The sequence below is a fragment of the Rhinolophus ferrumequinum genome, chromosome 7, assembly GCF_004115265.2.
Source record: "Rhinolophus ferrumequinum isolate MPI-CBG mRhiFer1 chromosome 7, mRhiFer1_v1.p, whole genome shotgun sequence".
In the NCBI taxonomy this organism is placed as follows: Eukaryota; Metazoa; Chordata; class Mammalia; order Chiroptera; family Rhinolophidae; genus Rhinolophus; species Rhinolophus ferrumequinum.
The window spans coordinates 25,251,110-25,273,625 of NC_046290.1; the positions used below are offsets into that span (position 1 = coordinate 25,251,110).

The 22,516-nt window shown below is 43.2% G+C and overlaps 1 protein-coding gene across 2 annotated transcripts in view; it reads left to right on the plus strand.

Moving 5' to 3' along the window:
- The first annotated feature begins 8,381 nt into the window (after positions 1-8,381).
- EGFLAM (EGF like, fibronectin type III and laminin G domains) overlaps positions 8,382-22,516 on the plus strand; it is a 152,087-nt gene continuing 137,952 nt past the window's right edge. For both annotated transcript variants that reach the window (XM_033111275.1, XM_033111276.1), the window contains exon 1: positions 8,382-9,129. In XM_033111275.1, coding sequence (XP_032967166.1) covers positions 9,030-9,129 — 100 coding nt within the window. In that variant the 5' untranslated portion in view covers positions 8,382-9,029. The remainder of the gene's footprint in view (positions 9,130-22,516) is intronic.

The following is a 22,516-nucleotide window of genomic DNA, read 5'->3' on the forward strand; positions in this document are numbered from 1 at the left end:
TCGACCCCAGGGGAATTGGGTAGCTTGAATTGTATGTTGTTATTTTTTCTTCATTTAAACCCATGATTATAATAGAGTTTGGGACCAGAGAGCAATTAAAGCCACCCTCTCTGTTCACCAAATGATTATTTATAGGATTGCCTACTGCATGCAAGTCACCATCAGTGCCAGCGTCTTGGATTTTCCCATCATCCGGACTCAGCAGCTACTTTGGTCTATTCCTTCAGCTCAGACACCAGGGCTATGGGAGCGTTTCTCTGGGATAAGTCTTGGGTCCTGATGTGATGAGGAGGATGTGCCTGGGGCTGCCACGCCCAAATGGGGACACAAGAATGTCCAAGCTGGGAAGGATCTTGTGCTTCATCCAGTTCAGCCCAGGAAACGGATGTCAGGAAGACAATGTGACTCATCCCAGAACATGTAATAAGTAACAAACAAAGACAACATGACAAGCATGCATGCGGGATCAATTAAGAGGCACTAAAGTTGAAGGAAAATAGGAATGGGCCAATGTTCCCAGGAGTAACAGGGACTAACTAACTGGTGCTCTACCAGTTGTAGGTGTATCCTGTTGTATTTATTTATTTTGATGGCTCAGCCCTTATTCCTTCCTGGAAGAATCCCTCTAGTATGTCATTATCTTTTGGGAGATATCTTCCATTGTCTCAAAATATAAACCTTGATTTTCTATTATTTCCAGTCATGTTGAAAGTGTCTAGAGCAATTTTCCACTAGTGCTTCTGGAACTTAACTCTGGAGAGGACTTAGCCTGTGATGGAATGAAATAAAGCCAAGATTCAGTGAATGCCAAGTGCATGGTATGCACAGTGCCCTGGGTACAGCCTTTAAAACAGGTGTTACATCTCATCAAACAGGACGGAAGTGGAGGCTAATTTCTCCCTCATCCTTCACTGTTGATCTTTTTTCATATTGTCAATTAACATAAAAATATGAATCTAAGCGATCCCCTCCTACTTTTTGGATAGGGAATTTCCTATGAAGCTATCCCATTCCTTCTTCCTTCCATCAACGCTACCATCCTGACCTGCCACCCCACTTCTCTCGCTAAACCTTTCCTCTCCCACCCTTCCTTCTCTGAGACTGGGCACAAACCAAGTGTCCCCCTCACCCAGCTATTTTTCACCTCCTGGTGACAGTCAATGATCAGACCATACCTTCAAACCTTCCAGTCCCCTCTTCCTCCACACTTCCTCCTCTAAGAAACACACAAATAAAAATATAATCAAACACAGACAGAAAAACTGGCCTTTTGCTTCTTTCCACAAGTTTTCTCTTGGCATCAGAAAATCTGCATTTATTTATAGTCATTAAATAACCCAGAAACTGAGCCAGCATTCCTCTGCTTCCTACACCGCCTCCCAGCTCTGCTCTTCCCTGCCCCTCCCTTCTCACACCTCCCCATTTCCTTTGTCTGGATGGACTGGAATATGGTCTGCTTGGAAACTGTGAGTCTGCTTCCTACAGCCTTCTCAGAGGCAAGGAATTGCTTTTGTCGTGATTGTGTGTGTGTGTGCGAGCACACACACATTAAATATTGCATTTTATTTTTTTTATATTTTGCTAAAGACTGTTGTTTTCCAACTTCAAAGTTTTTCTGAGAATAAACCCTTTCCAAGACTCCTTTTTGTTTTTAAGTAGTGACATCTGTCTATCCTGGCAAAAGTAAAGAAGCTCTTCCCTGGAAGCTGAGATTGCGAGCCCTAGGACGAGCTGAGACATCGTCTTATCCAACACCCTCATTTGATAAAGAAGAAAAAGAAGGCCTAAAGAGGTCAATTGAATCACCAAAGTCCCACTGACAATTCATGGCAGGGCTAGAGCTAGAACACAGGTCTCCGGACCTTCTGGTCCACCAAGGTTCTCTGGACAGTAAGTCATTTCACACCAACAAGCCCTGCATTTTGAAATTGTGTGCCAGCTCGCTGAGTAGATGCCTTCAGGAGGGCGAGCAGTTGTGTGTGGCCACTGTGAGGCTCCTGCGTTTGTTTTGTGTGTGGTTCTCTGTTAGCTGGAAGTCACGTGACCCTGCAGATCACCTCAAAATCCAACATGCTGCAGGGATTCCCTGCATTTTCAGGAAGGTGGTAGCTCCTGGATCTCTTTCTTGCACGTTAAATCTGGCAACACTGGACAGAATCACTTAACTTGTGAAGTCTGTCTTTCATGCCCTCCTCTTCTTTGGCAGCACCCATCTCACACTCTTCATTTTCTCCCTCTTCTAAGACGTGTGGGAACTGTCTCTCTTCTTTTGGTTTCTCATTCCCTATCATTCCTCCTGTCACTCCACCTCTACCCTATATATTTTTAAAAAAATGCATTCATACTTTCTTTTTACCCCAATTAAAAACAGTCCTATGATTAAAAATATGAGCAGTGAAAAATTACACAATGCTAATGTCCCTCCATTGCTCCCAGAGCCTCCAGTCCCCTTCCCATGCTCTGTTAACACCTGTACTCTGTTCTGCATCTTGCTTTGTCCACTTTGTTCCATTACAGCACATGAAGCCCTAAGCCCATGATTTTTTAGATACCTGTATTTTGCTCCATTATATTCCGTAATGTATTTGACCAGTTTCTCCTCGAGTGATGGATATGTTTATGGCTTCCAGGGTTTTGCTACTACAAACACTTCATGTCCTACATTCTGATGCTCGTGCACCACCAATTTTCCTTTTGCAAATCACTATCAAATTGCTCTATTCTACCTGCTAGACACCTTGATGCTGATATCCTAGGTGACGGCTAAATTAGCTAATAAATTAGTCTTTACTTCTGTGTTAACACATACAGTATGAATGAGGCTTCTTCCTTTTCAGGAAGAATATGTCCATTTTTAGAGGGACAACTTGGATAGAAGTTCTTAAAACATCTCTTCTCTCTCTCTCTCTCTCTCTCTCTCTCTCTCTCTCTCCTTCTCTCTTTCTCTCTCTTGTGCTTTTTGGAATAGAAGGGATATACGTCAAAAACAAGTCATACTTTTAACCCCTGGGAGCACTTCAAATGGTAGAACTTTCAAGAAAACAGAGAAACCATTAAGATATTTTGGAGCAGATGAGCTTTATTTATGCTCCAAAATACATCATGCAGGGTGGCTATCTACATGGCTCATCCCGTGTTTCCCCGAAAATAAGCCCTACCATGATTTTCCAGGATGATACCCCCGGACCATAAGCCCTAGTGCATCTTTTGGAGCAAATCTTAATATAAGACCCAGTCTTATTTTGGGGAAAACACGGTACCAGGTGAGAACTGCAGTTGCAGCTTTGGCCTTGAACATCAGCTTGGCAGATGCTGGCAGAAGAAAGGTCGATTCCCGAAACCACATCTCCTCCTGGAGATGTAGCTGCCCATATCTAAATATGGAGGGGGCATCCGATCAAAAAGGCTGTGAGCACCATCCCACATCACACACAAAAAACTACTGCTGATATAAATAAGCAATAAAAGATTTAGAGGAAAATATGGACTAATATTTTTGTGACGCTGGAGTAAGTAAAGTTTCTTAAACAGGATAGAAAAAATGCTAGCCAGTAATGAAAAAACATGATCGACTGTATTACATTAAAACTAGGGCTTTTGTTCATTAAAAGTCATTATTAAGTGAGTTAAAAGACAAAACAGAGTGGGAAAACTATTTTCAATGAAAATATCCACCACCAACAAAAAACTCCTATGACTTGTTGTTTATAAGGCCAATAAAGAAGTGAAAAGGTACTTGACTTCATTAGTTATCAAGGAAGCACAAATTAAAACCACAATGTGGTATTATTGCACACTCACCAAAATGACTAAAATGAAAAGGACAGTCTCAATGTTGGTGAGACTGTGGAATGACTGGAATGCTCGTACCCTGCCAGTGGGAGTGTAAATGCGTATAGCCACTTTGGAAAACTGCTTGACAACATCTTCCAAACTTAAACATGTGCCTACTGTATAACCTAGTATATCTGCTCTCAGGTATCACAACAGAAATGCATACTTATGTTTGCCAAAGACACGTAGAAGAATAATCACACAAGCATTTTGGGTTGGAGCTCCAAACTAGAAACAACACCAATGTCCATCAGCGGGAGAATGCAAACAGATTGAAATATATGTACACAATGGAATAGTATACAGCAATGAAAAGGTAACTATACAACTTGGATGAAAATCTCAAACATAACATTGAGAAAAAGAGGCTAGACATAAATGATTACATTACTAGATCAAATTACTGGATTCCATTTACATAAAGTTCAAAACCAGGCAAAACTAATCTAAATATTAGAAATCAGGAAAATGCTTTCCCATGTAGTTGTGGGGTAGGTCATGATTAGTAGTAGGAGGACTGAAACAGCTTTTAGGGCCTGACATTATTCTATTTCATGATTTGCGGGCTTATCTCATGGGTTTATTCACTTTGTGACAATCCATTGAAATATACACTTATGATTTATGTAATTTTAGACTTCATTAAAAAGTTTACATTAAAATAAACGGCTGCAAAATCATCAGGTTGCCTAACTTAACTATAATTCCCCAGTCATTTTTAATCAATGCTGCTAGCAATACATGCAGCAGGAAGGATGGATTTGGGAATACTGTGTAATGTACCCTGGTAACTCCAGTTCTGACCCTGGTGAATCCTGTTATATATCTAAGCATGATTTAAACAATTTGTGAGGTTGTTGGCTTTATTTTATACTATATTATTACATAGATTGTCATTTGTAATACAAGGCCTTCATCTCTGGATATACTCACAGCATACTGCTTGTGCTCGTATCGAGTGCTTCCTTTGTTCTGATTTATAGGACAGTTGGCTGTGCAATTGTCTTCTTTCAACAAAATTGTAGTCTTCTTGAGTGCAGAAGACACTGTATTTTCTTTCCTATAGTCTTTCTGTTCTCAGCACAGAGCCTTACGTATAATGGGATCAAATCTCAGTTAATGTGCGTTTCATGTTGGGGGTGGGGAGTGCTTACATTTTTTGCTGATTTATTTTTATTTGTGGATTTTAATTAAAAGTGAATTAGTTTGAATGTTCCTCATTTTTTTTAAATGTATACATCTAGGGAGGAAGCATGAGGAAGGAGTACTGGGGGTGCTGGTCACGTCCTAGTTCTTGATCTGGGTAGTAGTTGTACAAGTCTGCTCGTTTTGCTATAATTCATCAATCAGTGCACTTATTATTTATGTACTGTATATGTTGTATGTCAATTAAAATGTAATCTGTATGATGTATAGTTTTAGCTTGATAAGACACTATGTTGATGAGAGTCCGTAGAAATAGTCACACTCGTATATTGCTCATGGGACTATAAATTTATACAATCTCCTTAGGAGGAAATTTGGCCAAATTATCAAAATGAAAGAGGAATTTACCCTCTGTCTGAGCAATGGCTAGTCTAGACTAGTATCCTATAGCCTATTATAATATGTGCAAACTGTTATATATTCAAGATGAATCACTGCAGTGTTGTCTATAATAATAAAATTGGAAACAACAGAAGGACAAATTGTTGTACATCACATAATGGAACATTATTCAGCAGTTAGTAAGAGGGAGACAGATCTATATCGGCTGATTTGGAAGGATCTGCAGATTAAAAAGCATATACAAGATGCTCCTGTTTGTGTTAAATATATGCGTATATATGTGTACTGCTTGTGTGTTCCTAGAATATCTCTAGAAGGATACACAAGAAACTGATAAGTGGTTGTTTCTGAGAGAGGAAGGGGTAAAACTCATTTTTCACTATACACTCTGCCTGATGTACATTTTAAATATTACACGTACATATAACAGAAAATAAATCTAAAGCTAATTCTTTGCTGCTGTCTTTTTCTCATTTTCATTTAAGAACTTTCTAAACATTCTATAATTGGTAAGTTTGCCTTTACTTTTTTTTCGAATTGCCTCCAAATCCATTCCATGGACCAAAGGTCAGACTCTTCTTCCGTGATATTCAGCAAAGCAGGCAGGTCACTCTTCTGCTTGTGGCCTTATTAATTGAGTTTAGACCTCCAGTGAATTTGAACAGATTTTTAAAAAGGAAACATTCAAACCCTCTTTGTCCTCTTTAGTTCCCCCTCCTCCCAGAAGGCAGAAAGACAGTGAAAGTCAAGTGTTCCGTTTGTCTTTTATCAGATTTACAAGTGCCATAAACTCGTTGTCAGACTGGAAGAAGAGGGGACTTTGCAGGGATGTGATTTGACCTGCAAAGGAAAGGAATCAGTTCAGTCTAATGTGTGCCCTAGAATTGTAACAAGCAGATCTCAAGAAGTAAGGTCTTATCTCAATGATCTGAGGAGCCAGAGCTTTTGGAGGCACTCAAAAGGTGAAAGGGAACAACATGATCATAGGTAATCCTGCAAGGAAGAAACAAGAGGAGCCTCTGAAGAAATCAAGCCAGATTCCAAATCACCTATGGCCATCTGCAAAAGGTGGAAGGGAGGCCCACAGGGCCAGGTTTGAGGAGCTGGTATGGGCACCTGTTGAAGATATCAGAAAGAAGGATGAAACTTAGGCTTGCAAAATTTGCAAACGACAATTTGTACAAGTCTTTTAAAGTACATTCAGAGGAAAAAAATGGCTAGAATTAGATGGTGCTGTTTCATCACATGATAAAGAGAAAGCAAAATCTGGAATTTAGTGATTTCATCCAGCCCCTGTATTTTACCAAGATATGTTACAAGCAGGGCCTGAGATGAAGCACCCAGACGTCCTCCTTCTCAGTCTGTTGCTTTGTCTACTCTCCACCTGGCTCCTTAAAGCCTAGACTCTGGAACCAGACTATCCCAATTCAATCAAAAGTCTGTCTCTTGGGAGTTGCATGACCTTGGGTTTAACCTTCTCAGCTTCAGTATCCTCATCTGTTAAATGGGGATAATACTAATAACAATACCCACCTGGTATGTGTTATTGGGATTAAAAAGCACTTCAAAGAGTGTCTGGTATGCAATAGGTGTTATATAAATGCTAGCCATAATATTAATGGTTATTATTACTTCTAATTTCTAGATCAGAAAGAATCACTTTTAAGAGTGAAAGACCAGAACCAACATGGGAGATGCCTTCATGGGAACACTTGCTTGGTTGTGGGTGCCACCTTAGTTCTGATATAAGAAATCACTTTCTCATGAAAAGAGCTTCTAACAACTGGTCTGGGCAGGTGCATGACCTGCCAAGGATGCTGAAAGCAGATTCCTGCCTGGCGTGGAGGCAGGGCCTAGATGAACTCCAGGGGCTCTGATAATCCTTAGGGTCCCTGATTCTGCTGCCTTTGAGGCTAGCAGCCCTGGGGCAGTCACACTACCTGGTTTCCAGACATGGCTTTATTATCACCATGGAGGTAAAAAGCACAGTTTGTCCCCACTTTTCTGCACCAGATCCGCGTAAACGGACAAGCTCTGGTGTCACAGCTAAGACTTCCAAATACCAAGTTGGAGAGGACTTTGAATTTATTTATGGACGGTTGCACACCTGAGAACGCCAATTTAAGGAAACATTCTCAGCTTTGCTAACATGACACAGCTCATTACAAATTCTTTTGCCAAGGGATACTTCATTGGAGGAGATACATCGGTCAACATTTTCCTCTCTGGTTCTCCCAAACCTAGATTAACAATGAGGGGCTGGGACGCCCATCCAGCCTCAGCCGCGCTGCAAGTTCCGGCGGACTAGCGGGCGGTCCTTTCGGCCAGCGACCTCTGTCTCCCTCTGCGGCGCACTTCCTAAGGCCTTTGATCTTTCCAGGGAACCGGCGAAGCTGCGTTTCCCTCTCTTCGTGTATTTATTGTACCTATCTGCGTTCTCTTCTCCCTGGCCTGGAGCTCAGCACGGCAGTGTGTAACGCGACTTGAGTCTTGGGGTCTTCCCTCTTATAGGGAAACCTGGCAAAAGGCACATTTTACTGAGTCCTCGGGCAGCAAATCTCGGGGTGAAATGGCCTTTACCGGCCAGTAAGCCGGCCCCGGAACTCCGATCCCGGGATCAGTAGCCGGGACCCCGCGTCGGCACCCAGCCCCTGCCCAGGCGGCAGGCGTCCCTTCCCAGGCAGGCTTCGTCCGCCAGGGGGCTCGGGCTCGCGTTCTTTTCCCCGACGCCAGGCTTAACCTGGAGTTGCATCTCCTTCTCTAGAGGGTCTCAAATTGCCTTCCTCTGCGGCGAGAGGATCCTGCTCCGGGCCTTAATCTGTACCGGGCGTTTCCGTCTGAGTGGCAGGGCTTCAGCTCTCCATCTGCCGGTCTTAAATCCCATTTATCTTCTAAGCTCCCAGACCCGGCCGGCCCCGCCCCCTCTTCTTCTTTCCCTCCCCCACTTACAAATCACAGACCCTCTCCTCCTCCCTCCCATTCCATCCTAGTGCCCTGGACCGACCAGAATTACCTTTGGAGGTGTTGGGGAAAGTCCCCAGGCTGGGTGGAAGCAACCTAGGAGGTCGCGGCAGGAGGAGAGCACAACCTGGGAGGGGGAGGCGCCGCAAGATTTCAGGGTCAGGACCGCGGCCTAGGGATCTGCACTCGAAATCACCTAACTCCTGGCCTGCGTCTCTAGTGGTTGAAGTTGGCTCCCTAACCCCCCATTTTAGGTCACCAGCCAGGGAGGGCTGAGCTGGGGACTGTTAGAGGGGGTGACTGGCGGGCTGTCTGCCCCAGAGATGTTCGAAGAGTAAATTTTCTCAGGGCCTGCCCCTCTCACTTCCACCTGATTGTAATTCCATCCCCGGGCGGGTCGAGCCTCCCTCCTTCCACCGCCAGCCGGTCCCTCCCCGTCGGCCTCCTTCGCCGCCCCCGCCCGAAAAGCCCTGCCACCGGCAACCGGCTTCACTCCAGCACGCCGACCTCCCTCCCGGCTGCTGTCCGGCCTCCTTGGACTTTTCGGTGGTTGCTAGTCCAGCTCCCTCAGCTCCAGATCTCCTCACCCCCGCCAGGGGATCGGCGGGGCCTGAGTCCCCCAAGTCCCCCAAGAGACGCCCTGTGCGCCCGGGACTTGGTGAAACTTTGCAGACGCCCGCGGTGAAATGGATTTAATCCAAGGCATCTTGCTCCGGCTCTTGCTCCTGGCTTCCAGCTTGGGACCCTACGCTGCGTGGTCGCTCGGAGCAGCACTCCGAAAACAAGGTAAGGCGTTCTGCGCTCGGAGGGGCACCACGCCCGGAGCGCCAGGGTCCCGGTCCTTGGTGAGGACGCTAAGCGGGCAACGCACCGCCTCTCTCTCCCCGGACCAGTGTCAGTTTTATTGGGTTCATATCTGCCCAGAGCTGAGAAAAGACGATAGCACCACCCCCACCACCCCACCAGCCCCACCAGAGACCAGGCGGTTCAAGCGATATTTGCTAAAAGAATGATCTGTTTTCCAAGCACAGTAAAGGTGGAGGGCTCTGTATTTGATCACAGATTGCTAAGAGCTGGGACAGCGATCTCGCTGTCTCAGTTACAGCGCACTGCAACTGTGCAGTCAAACAGCTCCTCCTGTGTCTCCAAACATCTTGTTGAATTCATATCGTCCAGAGCCCAGCCGTTTGCAGTTAAGTGTCTGAGGATTTGCCTGGCGTCCTCTGTGCCCATCTCCGGTCCAGCCCACGCATTGTGTAGGGAGGCGGACTTTAATGCTAAGACTCTCTTCCACTCTGGGGCCATTTTCTCAGACAGAGGCGCGCAAAGGGTTAATTTTATCTTGTTTTGCACTCCTTTGCTCTGAGACTTAAACAAAAATGTGTGCTTGTAGGCTATTAGAAAAAAAATTGGAGAGAACTTGAAGCGCAATAACTTGCATTTGCTCTAGTTATACGAGTAAAAAAGTCTGTATTTTTGTCTACTGTGATTTGGCCCGTGTTGTGAGATTATTCAAAGTAGAACATTCTAAATAATAAAGTTCTAACCATTGTTTTCCAAATAACGATTTGTATTCTTCTTTGCGGACACTATATTTAGCATTCTGAAAGATCTGTTTTTTCTTAGTTTACTTTGTAAGCAAGATTGTCTTATGGGATTAATTATACTTCATGAACAATGGAAAACGATATAACTTTATTTGAATGCAGTCCGCCAAACTTTGCAGAAACTGCAGTTTGTCTTCACAATTAATGTTTTTATAAGAAAGAGACAAACCAGGGAAAATTTATCAGAGGGCAAAGAAAATGATCCTGGCAGATTCCCATGTGGCTGCTTAAATATTTTTGCTGTTCACGGATGTCTCCATTTGGAAATAGGACTTGTTGCCTTTCAGCTCTGAGAGACACCCTCTCTCTTCAGGCTGCGGCTGTCATCACTTGCACCTTGCTACCTGCCTTGACCTTTAGAACATTATGAGAATCTGCAGCACACAAAAATTATGAGCTATTCTATTTTTCTATCGCCACTGTTCAATTCACTTTGAAGATAATAGCAGTGGTCCAAGGTAATATGAAGTAGTTTTTCTTCTTACACGCACACATACACACATCTACCAGGACTTCAATGAAGGGCTTCTTTCTAACTTGCCTTCCTAAGATAACCACATCACGATCAATTGCATTCCGCGGGTTTATTCACAATTTTGAACAATGCATAGTTATATCTGTGGTTCTTAAACATGAACCATGTATGCAATGTTCTTTTAAGGATAAATTTCAATCCATTTAAGCAGAAATTTTTACAAAGCATTTCACAAAAGCCTGCTGTATACAACTGCTCGTATGATTCACCATATTTCCTTTCTTATTGTTTGTACTTCCTCTCCTAGAAATATTTTCTACCTGGTTCATCCAGAGTCTCTTTCTGATGTTCATACCATGAAAATGTCATGTTGGCCTCTTTGGTTTTATTTGAAGCATAGATGGGGTTTTGATAGTGGAAACTCTACCTTTTAAATATGTTGGCATATTAAATACATCAAATTTGAGGTAGAAGGAGTGTTTGGACTATGTTCAGCCTGGAAGAATTTTTCATTACTTTATAATTTTATCCAGACTCTGCCTTTCAGGTTGGAAAGCTGCTCAGATTAAAATGACAGCTACTTTATAAACGTCAGGGAAAAATTTCCTCCTGGGCTCATTTACATCCTTTGGAAAGACTAGTTTTTGATCCGGAAAATTGGTCCAGATTAAAAACTGAATGTGCCCGCTTGGCTCTGATGTGAACAGCAACCAGCTAATTTATAATCTTCCCCAGACACCAGCAAATCCTGCTAGTATCCATATGGGAAATTCTTTGTACCTTGTTTCCTCAATAGAAATTGGTTTGTGTGCAGTACTTTGAAGGTAGAGTGGCCACCTTGTCAATGTACTGAAACAGTCCAGCTTTATTTGGATGACCCTGTCTGTCTCCTCACACTCCTAAATCTACTTTTGATAAGTAGAGCTTTGTTGGAGAAGTCTTGGATTCAAAATCAACCTGAAAATTCCCCATACCCACCTACCTCTGGTGAGAAAATAACAAGTAGCAGCTTCAATTACGAGTCTAATTTGGGTCCGACATTGGCACCTTCCCTCCACCCCAAGTTAGCGCCTCGTGTGTCACTGAGCATTGATAAAGAAACCTTTGCATTTTCTGAGATCCACAAGAGATGACAATTTTCAAGTTAAGTCAAATTAAATAATAATAACTAACACTAATGAAGTGCTTGCTACACCGCTCTGAACAGTCGACACGTACTGATCAATTTGATCCACAGCTCTGGGAGATGGGTACTATGTTACACCTGTGTAGCTGAAGAGGCAAGGTGGCTTAGAGACATTGAACATCTCACCCAAGGTCACACAACTAGTAAGTGGGGAACTGGAATTCAGGCTCTGATGTTCAGGACCAGAAAGGGAGCGAGTCCTTGGCAACCTGGGAGCAGGTATACAGTCCGTCTGGGAGGGCATCGGCCTCCTGGCTGAACGCGGGGGTGGAGGGGTGGGGGGGTGGAGGGGTGGGGGGGTGGGGGGGTAGGGGGACCTCTGTCCCACAGAGCCAGGAGGAGGGTGTTAGCTCTGCTGCTGTGTGTGGGGAGCCTCTTAATGCTGTTAAACATCTGTACATGGGATCACGCCCAGGCCTCCAAAGATAATGGAGTGTGAATAATACCAGTGTGACATTCTGGAAGCTACTGTCTACTGATGTCATCCATGAGAAGTGGGGGTATAACCTTACAGGCTAGTGATGAACCACTTACTTTCTTGTTGAACTCTGGGGCTAAGGTGTGGGAGGAGCTAGAGCATCCACTAGAGTACCTGGAGGTAGAAAAAGGGGCTTCTGAAGATGGGCAGGGTACAGGACACTGTCGTTTTCCCAGGTCTGTATGACGTGGAAACGCGATTTGTTTGCTATCCTTCATTCTTTTCCAGATTAGGACTTAGAATCGTAGACCTGGGAGGAAGCCCACTTTACAACTGGGCTGAGGGTGATGAAGGAAGGGGCTTGCCCACGTTAACAGCAGAAGCTGAACTGGAACTAAAGTGGTCTCTGGCACTTGTCCCTTAGCCTGATCTCACCAGGAAGTCCACGAAGGACTGTTGTGCTTCGGATGTGGGGCAGGAAGAAGGGAAAGGGAAATGCAGACACTTGTGCTGGAATCAGCATGCAGCAAGCCACATCTGTTTTCATAGGCAGATGGGTAACTCGCGGGATTAACTCTCTGGGCTGAAGGACTGAATGAGGGTCCTGCCTTCCTTCCTGCCTTTCCAGTTTGCTTTAGGTCGGGGTCCGTGGGACTAGGGCAGGTTAGGGTTCAGAGTTCAAGGCTTTCCCTGGAGGATCTGATGCTCCATAGTCATCCTCAGAGAGATACAGGTTTCCAGTCTTTCCCTTTCCACTTCCTCAGCGTTTCTCTACCTGTAAAATTGAAAAAAGGAAGATCAAGGGAAACTCAGAAAGGAAAAACAAAAGCCTGGAAAGGCACAGTTAGCTCCTGGATAATGTACTTTGTTGGTTGATGGTGGGAGCATACATGCGCTTCTAGGTGGTTTCTGCTACTGCACCTGTGAGGCTGAATGGCTACGGGGTCATGGGTCAGGGCTCATCCTGTTGTCCTTCCCTTAGACCACCCTGAGCAACCTTGTATTCACAAGATACTGGCTACATCTTCACTTATAGCTTTCATCCAAGTCCCCTTCCCAATGCATGTAATGTGGGGGGCTTATCTCTTCTGGATGTCCCTCCTTTTCCCTGTTCCAACAAACCATACTCCGCCACAAGGCTCATCCAGGTTGTCTTGCTTCTTGGGAAAAACTGGAGCTCACAGAGGCCTCGGGATGTACATCCCCAGCACCTAGCTACTGGTGTCCTGTGCAGTTCAGCCCCTGGAGCAGAAGTATTTTCCTCCAAACCTTCATTCCATCAGCCTTCCTACTGCTCTCCTATTTGTTTCCCCTTCACATGTAAGCACTATAAAGACCAGCTCCTTTGTCTCTCTCTCTCTCTCTCTCTCTCCCTCTCTCTCTCTCTCTCTCTCTCCCCTCTACCTCCCCTGTTCCCTCCCTCCCTCCCTCCTTCCTTCCTTTAATTATAAGATAAAGGGACAGAGAGGTCAAGGTCAGGGATAAATGTAGTATAACATGAAGCAGTATTTGTTTCTCAGAATTCTTTCTCATGGAAGAGTGACTTGGCCAGAAAAGAACTAAGTATTTTTTGTTTTTGTTTCTTACCCTGAGCCCAGAGCTTTTATAACCTCAGAATTCTTTTGGGAGAAGTTGTCCATCTGTTCGTGGGTTACTATAGCTCAAAAGTGGTCGTGACCCAGAGCTAGATTTCTGTAAGACAAGGACTCAAGCGCCTGAGGCCAAGATGGGACCTCAGCTCCCACCAGGTTATCCTGTGGACATGCTGTATTCTTCTGTCTCCCCCAGTTGCAAGCAGGACTGTAGTTTCTCCCAGCTGACTAAATGAATGACGTGATGTCTTGATTGCAACAGAAGATCTTTTGAGCTGGTCAAGACCCCTGCTACTTATTTTAGTTACAGCATGTCAAATTGCAGGTACTGGAAGTATACCTGCTCTTTCAGGGATAGAAGAAGGATAAAGGGGTGAGGGAAGATACTACAGAGCCTAAATGACAGTTTGTAGAGGATATCCCTCTTTGATTCCATTGGTTGTGAACCTCTGTTTTGAAAAAGGACCCCATACTGTGGCTTCAGCCCCATGAATGAGTTGGAAGACATTTGCCACCTTGAAGAACCCCTGATCTCATGGGATGGGGAAGTCCGGTGGGGTGGGGGTAGTGGGGTGGAGAGGGAGACTCCGGTGAAAGTCAAATCAAAGTGTTGCCAGCAGAGGGCGCACTTTCCAAATCTGACTCAGAGCTGGTCTCTGACCCCAGAAGATTGTAGGCCTCTGAGCCAGGCAAGTAATTCTGGAACTTCCATGTGGGTAACAATTCTTGGAATGCATCACAGGCATCTGCCTTTTTAACACGAACCTCAGGTGACTTGGTTCGCAGTCCATACTTTGAGACATGACAAAGCGGGGTTTGGGCTCCTCCCACTGCCTCCTTTCCCTAGGTACCTCCATCCCGGGTACCCCATAGGACACAGACAATCTCTATCTCATTCACCCTCACCAGGTAGGATTCCCAGCAACAAAACTCATCTGTATTGTAGCCAGAAAAACCCTGTGCTTAGGTGCTTGCGAGTTTTCCTAAGATTGGATGTGGTCTTCTGAAGACTCCTGAAGGATGTCTGTTCTGAGCAGACCCTTCTCCTATTCACCCATGCTTCCCCAACCTGTTCATCAAGAGATGGCTGCATGAAGGAGGGAAACTCTGCAGGAGTTAACAAAAGGCCGAGCTGAGCTGTATATAACCAACCCCTCTGCCACGTTTCCCTCAGACCCACTCCACCCCCACACAGCTCGCAGACTATCCTCCAGGTCTGATTTCTCTTGACTCAGCAGGAAGGCTTCCATGGGAGCCCAAACTCTGCTGTTCCACAAATTTGAGATTTCCTAAGGTTTGAGTTCAAGTTCTGACACCATTTTTTATTGGTTACTTGGTGACATAGGGCAGGCTATATATATATATTAGCTCTGTAAGCCTCAGTTTCCTCATCTGTAAAAATAGGATAAGAACCTAGCATTTAAGGTTGCTGGAAGAATTAAACGAGGCAAGGCATGTACCAAGGTATTAAAAAGAATTAGAAACCTGAAGCTTGAAAGCAATATTTATGAAAGTGGCAGGGGGGAGGGGGTGGAGGTGTAGGGAGTAAAAGAACTGAGTAATTATGTGTAACTAAAGACTATGTTCCAGGCATGGTAATCAACACAGGCACTTACTATGTCACGTACTTTTATCCTTTTCCATACATGTTAATGTATGATTGATTACATGCGATTTAATTTGTACTGTGGTGTAAACTTTTTCAGATACGTTAATAGACAGATCAGAAAGACTCTTTGGTCAACCGCATGGCTTGATTTTTGGTTTGGAAAATGTGGCTGCCAAGTTTGTGGTCTTGCTTGAATGGATTTCTTTGAGACCCAGTAACCTCAAGGGTGATGGACGATTTTTGCCTGGTAATTGTCTTGGGGAAGTTTGGCCGTGTGTGACGGTGGTGGTGGAGGGGGTTGCAACTGTTTCTGAAAGAGAATGATCCAGACTGATGTGTGACTGGGAGTCAGTGAAAAGCTCAACAAAGTTAAAGGGCTAAGAAATGCTCCAGGTTTGCTCATTGTCCAGTCGGTAGGAGTAATCTGTAATTTATGAGCCACTACCTGTGACGTACAAAGATAGAGACCTGACTCAATGGCTCTTCCTTTTTCTATTAATGATTCTTGCATTTCCTCAACTATAAAAAAACCCCACTTACCCCAGATAACCCTACCAGTTTATTTTCAGAATCAAAGGAAATAAAGCAGACTAGTGCTTTGAAAGAGCTAAAGTACTACACAAAGATAGGATATTTTTATCTAACAATAATGGTAGTAATTTTTACTACCTTAATCTACCAGAACAACCAAGGACACACTTTCTAAAGCTTTGATCTCATTTCCAGGCTCTTTTTTTCTCCACTCCCCTCAAGACATTTGAAGTTACTCTCTTTATCTGACTCTGCAAATCCTGAGCAATTTAAATCTTAACACTTGTGTTTGCTGACAGAGCACCCAAAATCCCGAATCAGATTTAACACAATGTTAATGCTATTTATTTTTCTTGGTGCAATAAGTTTATATTAGCCAGTTAATGGTTTACACTGTGCAAGAGGAGTTGTATCAGCAGGCACTTTTCTGTAACATCTGGGCAGTTGGAAACATAATACTTAAATACAACCTGAGTGTAAAGCCTTCTTTGGACAGATGGCTAATTTTATTGATCTAATCTTATATTTAGGAAGAGGTCCCGTGATCCTTTGTTTGAGCAGGGAAATAAGTAAAATGGATGATTGGCCGTGAATTAGACTCCTGTTCTATTGTTTGTAATTTATTTTTTTAAATACTTCAGTATAAACAGTCACTGTGTGAATTACTTTAATCTCTATCCAAAGGGTGCTTAATTAATACTTGAAATAATCCAGGATACAAGATACAGCTCCAGCCTAAGTGTGTACATCTATTTTAATTTCTCAGTGAGTGTGCCATTCCAGGGGTTAAACACTCCGACTTCTCTGCTGTGCTAGCCAGGAATCCACCCTCCAAGGCTAACTAGTTACCATTTGAAGAACTTTGCTATGAATTGTACTCTTAAAGGTGGCTGGGAACATACTTGAAGTGATATTATAAAAAAATCCAGGCTAGAGGGTTTGTATATTAGCGTAAATTATGTTAGAAATAATATTTTCATGGTGAAATATGTGATTAGCTCGCAAGATCGTACATGTTCTTCTATTTTTTCATAGACAAGGAATAAGAAATGCAACAAAGTCAGTGGTCAAGTGGCTTTGCAGTTGGACTAGGGCTCCATTCAGTCCTGTATCTCCCTCACTGAACACTAGACGGTCTTCCTAGGTGGTTTGCTGGTCCTGTCATTAGACTGTTAATATATCTTCCTCAGCAAGGTGCTTGCCGCTGTGACAGACATCTCCAGCTCTCAGTGGCTTGACACAAAATGTATGTTTCATTACTCTAAGTCCAAAGTGAATGTTCCTTATTGGGGAGCTCTCCTGGGCTGCTGTCCTCCAAATGGCGATTTGAAGACCTGGGTCATTCTGTCTTGAATACCTCTGTCTTGTAAGCCCACCATCTTTAAAATAACCCACCAAGGTGTCATGGAAGGTGAAGAGAAAGAAGGCTTGTGTGAGAGCTTTTTATGTGCCAGGTCAGAAAACACCCACATGGCCCCCGCCTAAATGTAAGGAAGCCATTCAACAAGTGTACACAGAATGGAAAGGGCTAGATATTGTGCGCTGTCTTGGGTGCGGTGCTTTGGAGTTCCTAAAGTACAAACAAGGGATGTTAGAAGAGTAGGCTGTATGAGAAGTGGTGACTTCTTGACCATGAATATTTGTATACGTGGCAGAATTTGGCTTGGAATTTGCTTTCATTGTAGAGTACAACCTGGTTGAAAAGAAGATAGTTATCATCTACTTTTCCTTGGTGGAGGCTACCATAATTTAACAAAAGATCCTAAAAACTATGCAAATTGACTGAGATCAGTTTACAGAACGGTCCAAAAATATGTATATGGTTACATGAACATATGCTATATTTGTTGCTACAGATTTCCAACATTTTACAAACAGTAAAATTAATCCCTTTTAAAAAGTAAAATAACTATCCAGTGGGTTAAGTAGAATGAATTTCTAAGGCAACTAGAACTCCAATCCCCCCCCCCCCCAGTTTTCTAGAAGCTCCTTCTATTTGTGTCCTATAAGAAAAAAGACTATTCATAGTAGAAAAATTTATTCAGTGAGAGATGCATCTGAAAATATAAAAATCATTTTTTTAGACACCAGAGCCTGCTTTGATGGGTATAAAGATGGGGTGGACTGATTCCAACAAACATAAATTGATACATTTAGCTAAACCATTGCACTTTACAAAGCACTTTCACAGAAATGGTATCTTATAACCCTTGTCCCACCAGGAAGTCATGAGCAGATGACTTTGCAAACAGAAAACAGCACAGGACCCCGGGTTGTCCAATCCCCAGCCCTTGCTGCTTCCCATCAACCTACATGAGTTCCTGCAGCTAACGGGTAATGACCATGGCAACGTGCCTGAGACTAGCCGTGTGGCCCGGAGGGACCCAGGAGGGTCCTTGCCAACAAGACTCACCACCGTTTACTTGCAGAGGCTTCATGCATGTCATGGGACACTCTATAGAATAAACTGCTACTGCTTTCAGTAGTACTCCTGGCTGGTTGGTGTGCATTTTGCAAAATACGTGATGACTGCTGAAGAGTAGTTTACCACTGAGAAGCAGCTGTAGTAGCTGGAGGACAGCTTCAGAATCCTCCCAGGTGTCTCCTATGGAAACCCCTTTTGGGGTCTTTGGGACCACCTAGATGACTCGGCCTGGCTTTGAAGCTTTCCATTCCTCCACTATTTAGCTATCTTCTTTAGTGGCCAGTGATATTTGCTAGACCTCCAACGTGGCGTATTTCGAGGTCGATCATTCAAGTCTCAAGGCTTTTTGTTAGTTTCTTAAACATCTCTTTGAGGTTCTAGCCATTTCTAATTGGTGGAGTAAAACATAAACTATTAGGTTAAATAAAAGAAGCATTCCTTTGATACTTGTTTAAAGTAATTGATGGGTTTTGGCCACAGCTTACACACATAACACACATTCCTTCAGCTTGGAGGAATTGTAACAAGAATCCTATCAAACAGACCTGGGTGTGAATTCTAGCTTGAATATTTATGGCTGTCTGATCCTTGATAGAGTACTTAATCTCTTTACACCTTAGATTTCTCACCTGAAACTTAAGGCTCATAATACCTACCATAAGGGTTTGGCATGATAAATAAATGAGATAATACTATGACCAGAAATTCACCTAGGAAAGCACTTAAACATTTGGTACATAATGAGCACTCCAAACTTAGCCCATATTAATTAGGTTCATTATGGTTTATGGAGTTTATATAATGGTAGAGATGGTAGTTTTTCCACTTTTGGTATGACCTCAAATATTAATAACATTGATACAAATGTATAACTGAGCTTAGACTCATGAAAATGGAATTGAAGAGAATTTCATTTCCTTAATTTTGTATTATAGATTCTTGGAGTTTATATCCCCAAATAATGACTTTTGGTATGTGGACAAGCCGTAAAGTTTACATCATTGATGAAAGACCTTAGAGTTTAATAAAAATAGCGAACATTTACTTTTGGCCTTGTTGTAAAACCAAGAACAAAGACTCAAGATCATATGTTTTTATATAGACACTGTGGCAGTAATAGATTTTCTTGTATCTGCGGTATGGCTCCTTACTCCAAAAGAGGTTATTTGCAGTTACTATGTCAGTAATTTTTCTTAGCTACCTCCTTTACTGTGATTTAAGAGAGTAAATGTAAAAGATACTATTTCTATGATGTCTGTTCTCTCCCCATTTTGATTCAGCCATACTCTCTGCCAGGATAACCTTCCCCACGTGTAGTTCTAATCCTGTCATTCTTGTGTTGATATTCTTTTCTGGCTTTCTGCTGCCTTCCAAACTCTACAGCTGAGCATCTGAGGTTTGTCACAGCATGCTCCCAACTTACTTTCCCCGTTTCTCACTCAGTACACAGCCTGCGTTCCGGCCAAGTCAGATGATTTGCTATCCCATGGATCTCCCCTTCGCTTTCCCTGTGCCGAACCTGTCCATATGTTCATCTTCCCCCTTGGAATACCCTGCCCTCATCTTTGCCCAGAGAAACGCAATGACCCTTCAGAGCATGGCTCAGTTGCCCCCTCTGCTGTGAAGTTTCCACACACTGTCCCAGCCGGGCGCCACTTCTCCCGTCTCCTTCTAGTCTGCCTTCTATTATGTTATCGATGCATCTGGTTCATGCCTCCCATTAGATTTGTAACTTTGTCAAGGAAAGTACTATGATGTCTTCACCTACATGACCCCTCCGTCTCCTGGTGGAGCATCTGGCATGCAGTCAGCCTCTCCCAGGCAGCTCTGGAATGGAAAACGATGGCCTCGTGGGGGCAAATACGTTTTCACATTGTGTGATTAACTTCATCCTGCTTCCAGCTCCCGAATTCATTTCCTTCCTTCAGCACAATATAGAAAAGGTGTCATTTCCATGTGTCAACATTTTTGCTCAACCTGAGCAGCCATTTGAAAACCCACATTGCGGTATGATTTAGGGAAGGAAATGGCCCAGGGAGTCTGTCTGCAGCAGTATGTAATTTAAATTCTACCTCCATGCGGCCAAAGGCTGTTGGAATTGTGGGTTTTTAAGGAGCTTCTGATTGAATCCGTACTGTGAAATATGTCATTTTCGATACCCGAAGAACAGGTAGAGTTTGAAGTAAGATGGGGCTGCCTCAGACCTGCTTTTTTATCGTGTCTTAGAGGGTTAAGAAGCAAAGACAATATTGTTACTCAGACATCAAAAGATAGTGAGGGAGGAGGAGTTAAAACAGTCCCATGTTCAATTCCCCTCTTTCACCCATGTGTCTTTAAAACCAAAGAAAAATGAGGCTTATATGGAATGGCACTGGTGGTCTGATTGAGAAGGTCAGGTTGCAGGAGAAGGGGATACAGCAAGTTCATCTCGTAATGAGATCTGACTGGGAGGTCAGGAGGAAAACAGTACTCAAGTTCTTAACCATTCCTCTTCAGTTTTATTGTGCTGACACTGGCTTCCGTACGAAGAGCAACTCTGGAATCCCTGGAAAGTAAAGTGGCCAAAAGCTAGCATGTTGGCAAAACTTTTTCCAGTCTTTGATTTGGAAGGACCAACATGCCTGATAAAAATGAATGCTCCTGGTCCGTCCATCTGAAAACAAGCAATTGATTGACCCATTTAGCAACTGACTTTTTGATATATGTGTTCAGTTCTTGGTGTATATTCAGCTCATATATATACAGAGGGTGCAAAAAAAATGTAGACGCATTTTAAGAAAGGAAAAAACTGTATTAAAATTACTCTGATGGTAACCACTTTGGGCACCTCTTGTAAATGCAGAAGTCAAACGTGACTTGTATTCATCTTTTGTTATCGGTATATATTGAGTATTACAATTTTTTTTAATTAAAGTTTATTGGGGTGACAATTGTTAGTAAAGTTACATAGGTTTCAGGTGTACAATTCTGTAATACATCATCTATATATCACACTGTGTGCTCACCACCCAGAGTCAGTTCTCTTTCCATCACCATGTATTTGATCCCCTTTACTCTCATCTAACACCCCCCTCCCCCTTACTGTAATACATTTTTTCCTTTCTTAAAATGTGTATACATTTTTTTGGCACTGTGTGTGTGTGTGTGTGTGTGTACATATGTAAATATACACACACACACACACACACACATATATACATTTCAGAGCTGAAAATAAGCTGCATTGTAATAATTTAAAATAAACTAAGTAAAAAAATATTAAATTTAAGTGTTTAGGGGAAAGCGTACTCACATCTGAAATTTACTTTGAAATACATCAAACATAAGATTCACTGATGGATGGAGAGAGGGATAAATTGTTGGAAACATGTGATAAAGCCGGTATAGTAAAATGTTAATGATAGAATCCATGTGGTGAATACACATGTGTTCACTCTAAAACTTGTTCACTTCTCTGTATATTTATTTTCATAATAAAGTGACAGAAAAGATGGACTAAGTATTAAGAAAACAAACAAAATGCCTACAAACTTTGATCCATCAAGAGTGGGGTTTCAACCTGTCCTGCTCCTCACGCCACGTTCTCTCTCTGCTCCTCTCTGCCCCATTTCTTGCTCCATGGGGCTGGCCCTGCTGCATCACACAGGCTGCAGTCCTTGGGCTTCCTCTGGATTCAGCCCAGGGGAGGCATCGGAAGGAGAGCAGGGAAGAGAAGCTGGTGCATTTCTTCCCTGACTCCTCCCTTCATGGGGACTACGCTTCTCTGAAGCCACATCTCCTGGCTCTCCCTCTGTGGCTTCCAGCTCTGGCTGGTTCCATTAACAGTATTTTGTCCACTTGCACTTTCTGGCCTGGGGGTCGTCTCACTGGTGCTGGCCTCTGGGTGCATCAGCGTTCCTGGTTGTTCTTTAAAGCTGCTCACTAGCAACTAGTCTTTTAATTAAAATATTTTTTTTTTATTATGTAACATATTCTTCCTGCTAGGACCCTTATTGATACCTTTGGTACTAATGTGTTATAATATATGCCCTATTTCTACTATTTTCCACCTTAGGCATGGATGGCCATAAGATTTGATTTGTGTTTAGCTTGCCTTCAGAACTCTGAGGATCTGGTCTGATTTAGCTCAAGGATGCCTGCTGTAAATTCATGGAGCCAACTACAAGAGCAATAGAAACCTTGATCTTTTGCGGATGAGCTTGTCCTCTGGGCCCAAATCTGCTGGCTTCTTGGACAGCAGCACATTGAAAATGATCTTTCCATTGCCTGTGTGGAGAATTGATAGTAGTGATATACAAGACTCTTCAGAGAAATTTTAGGAACCTCAAGG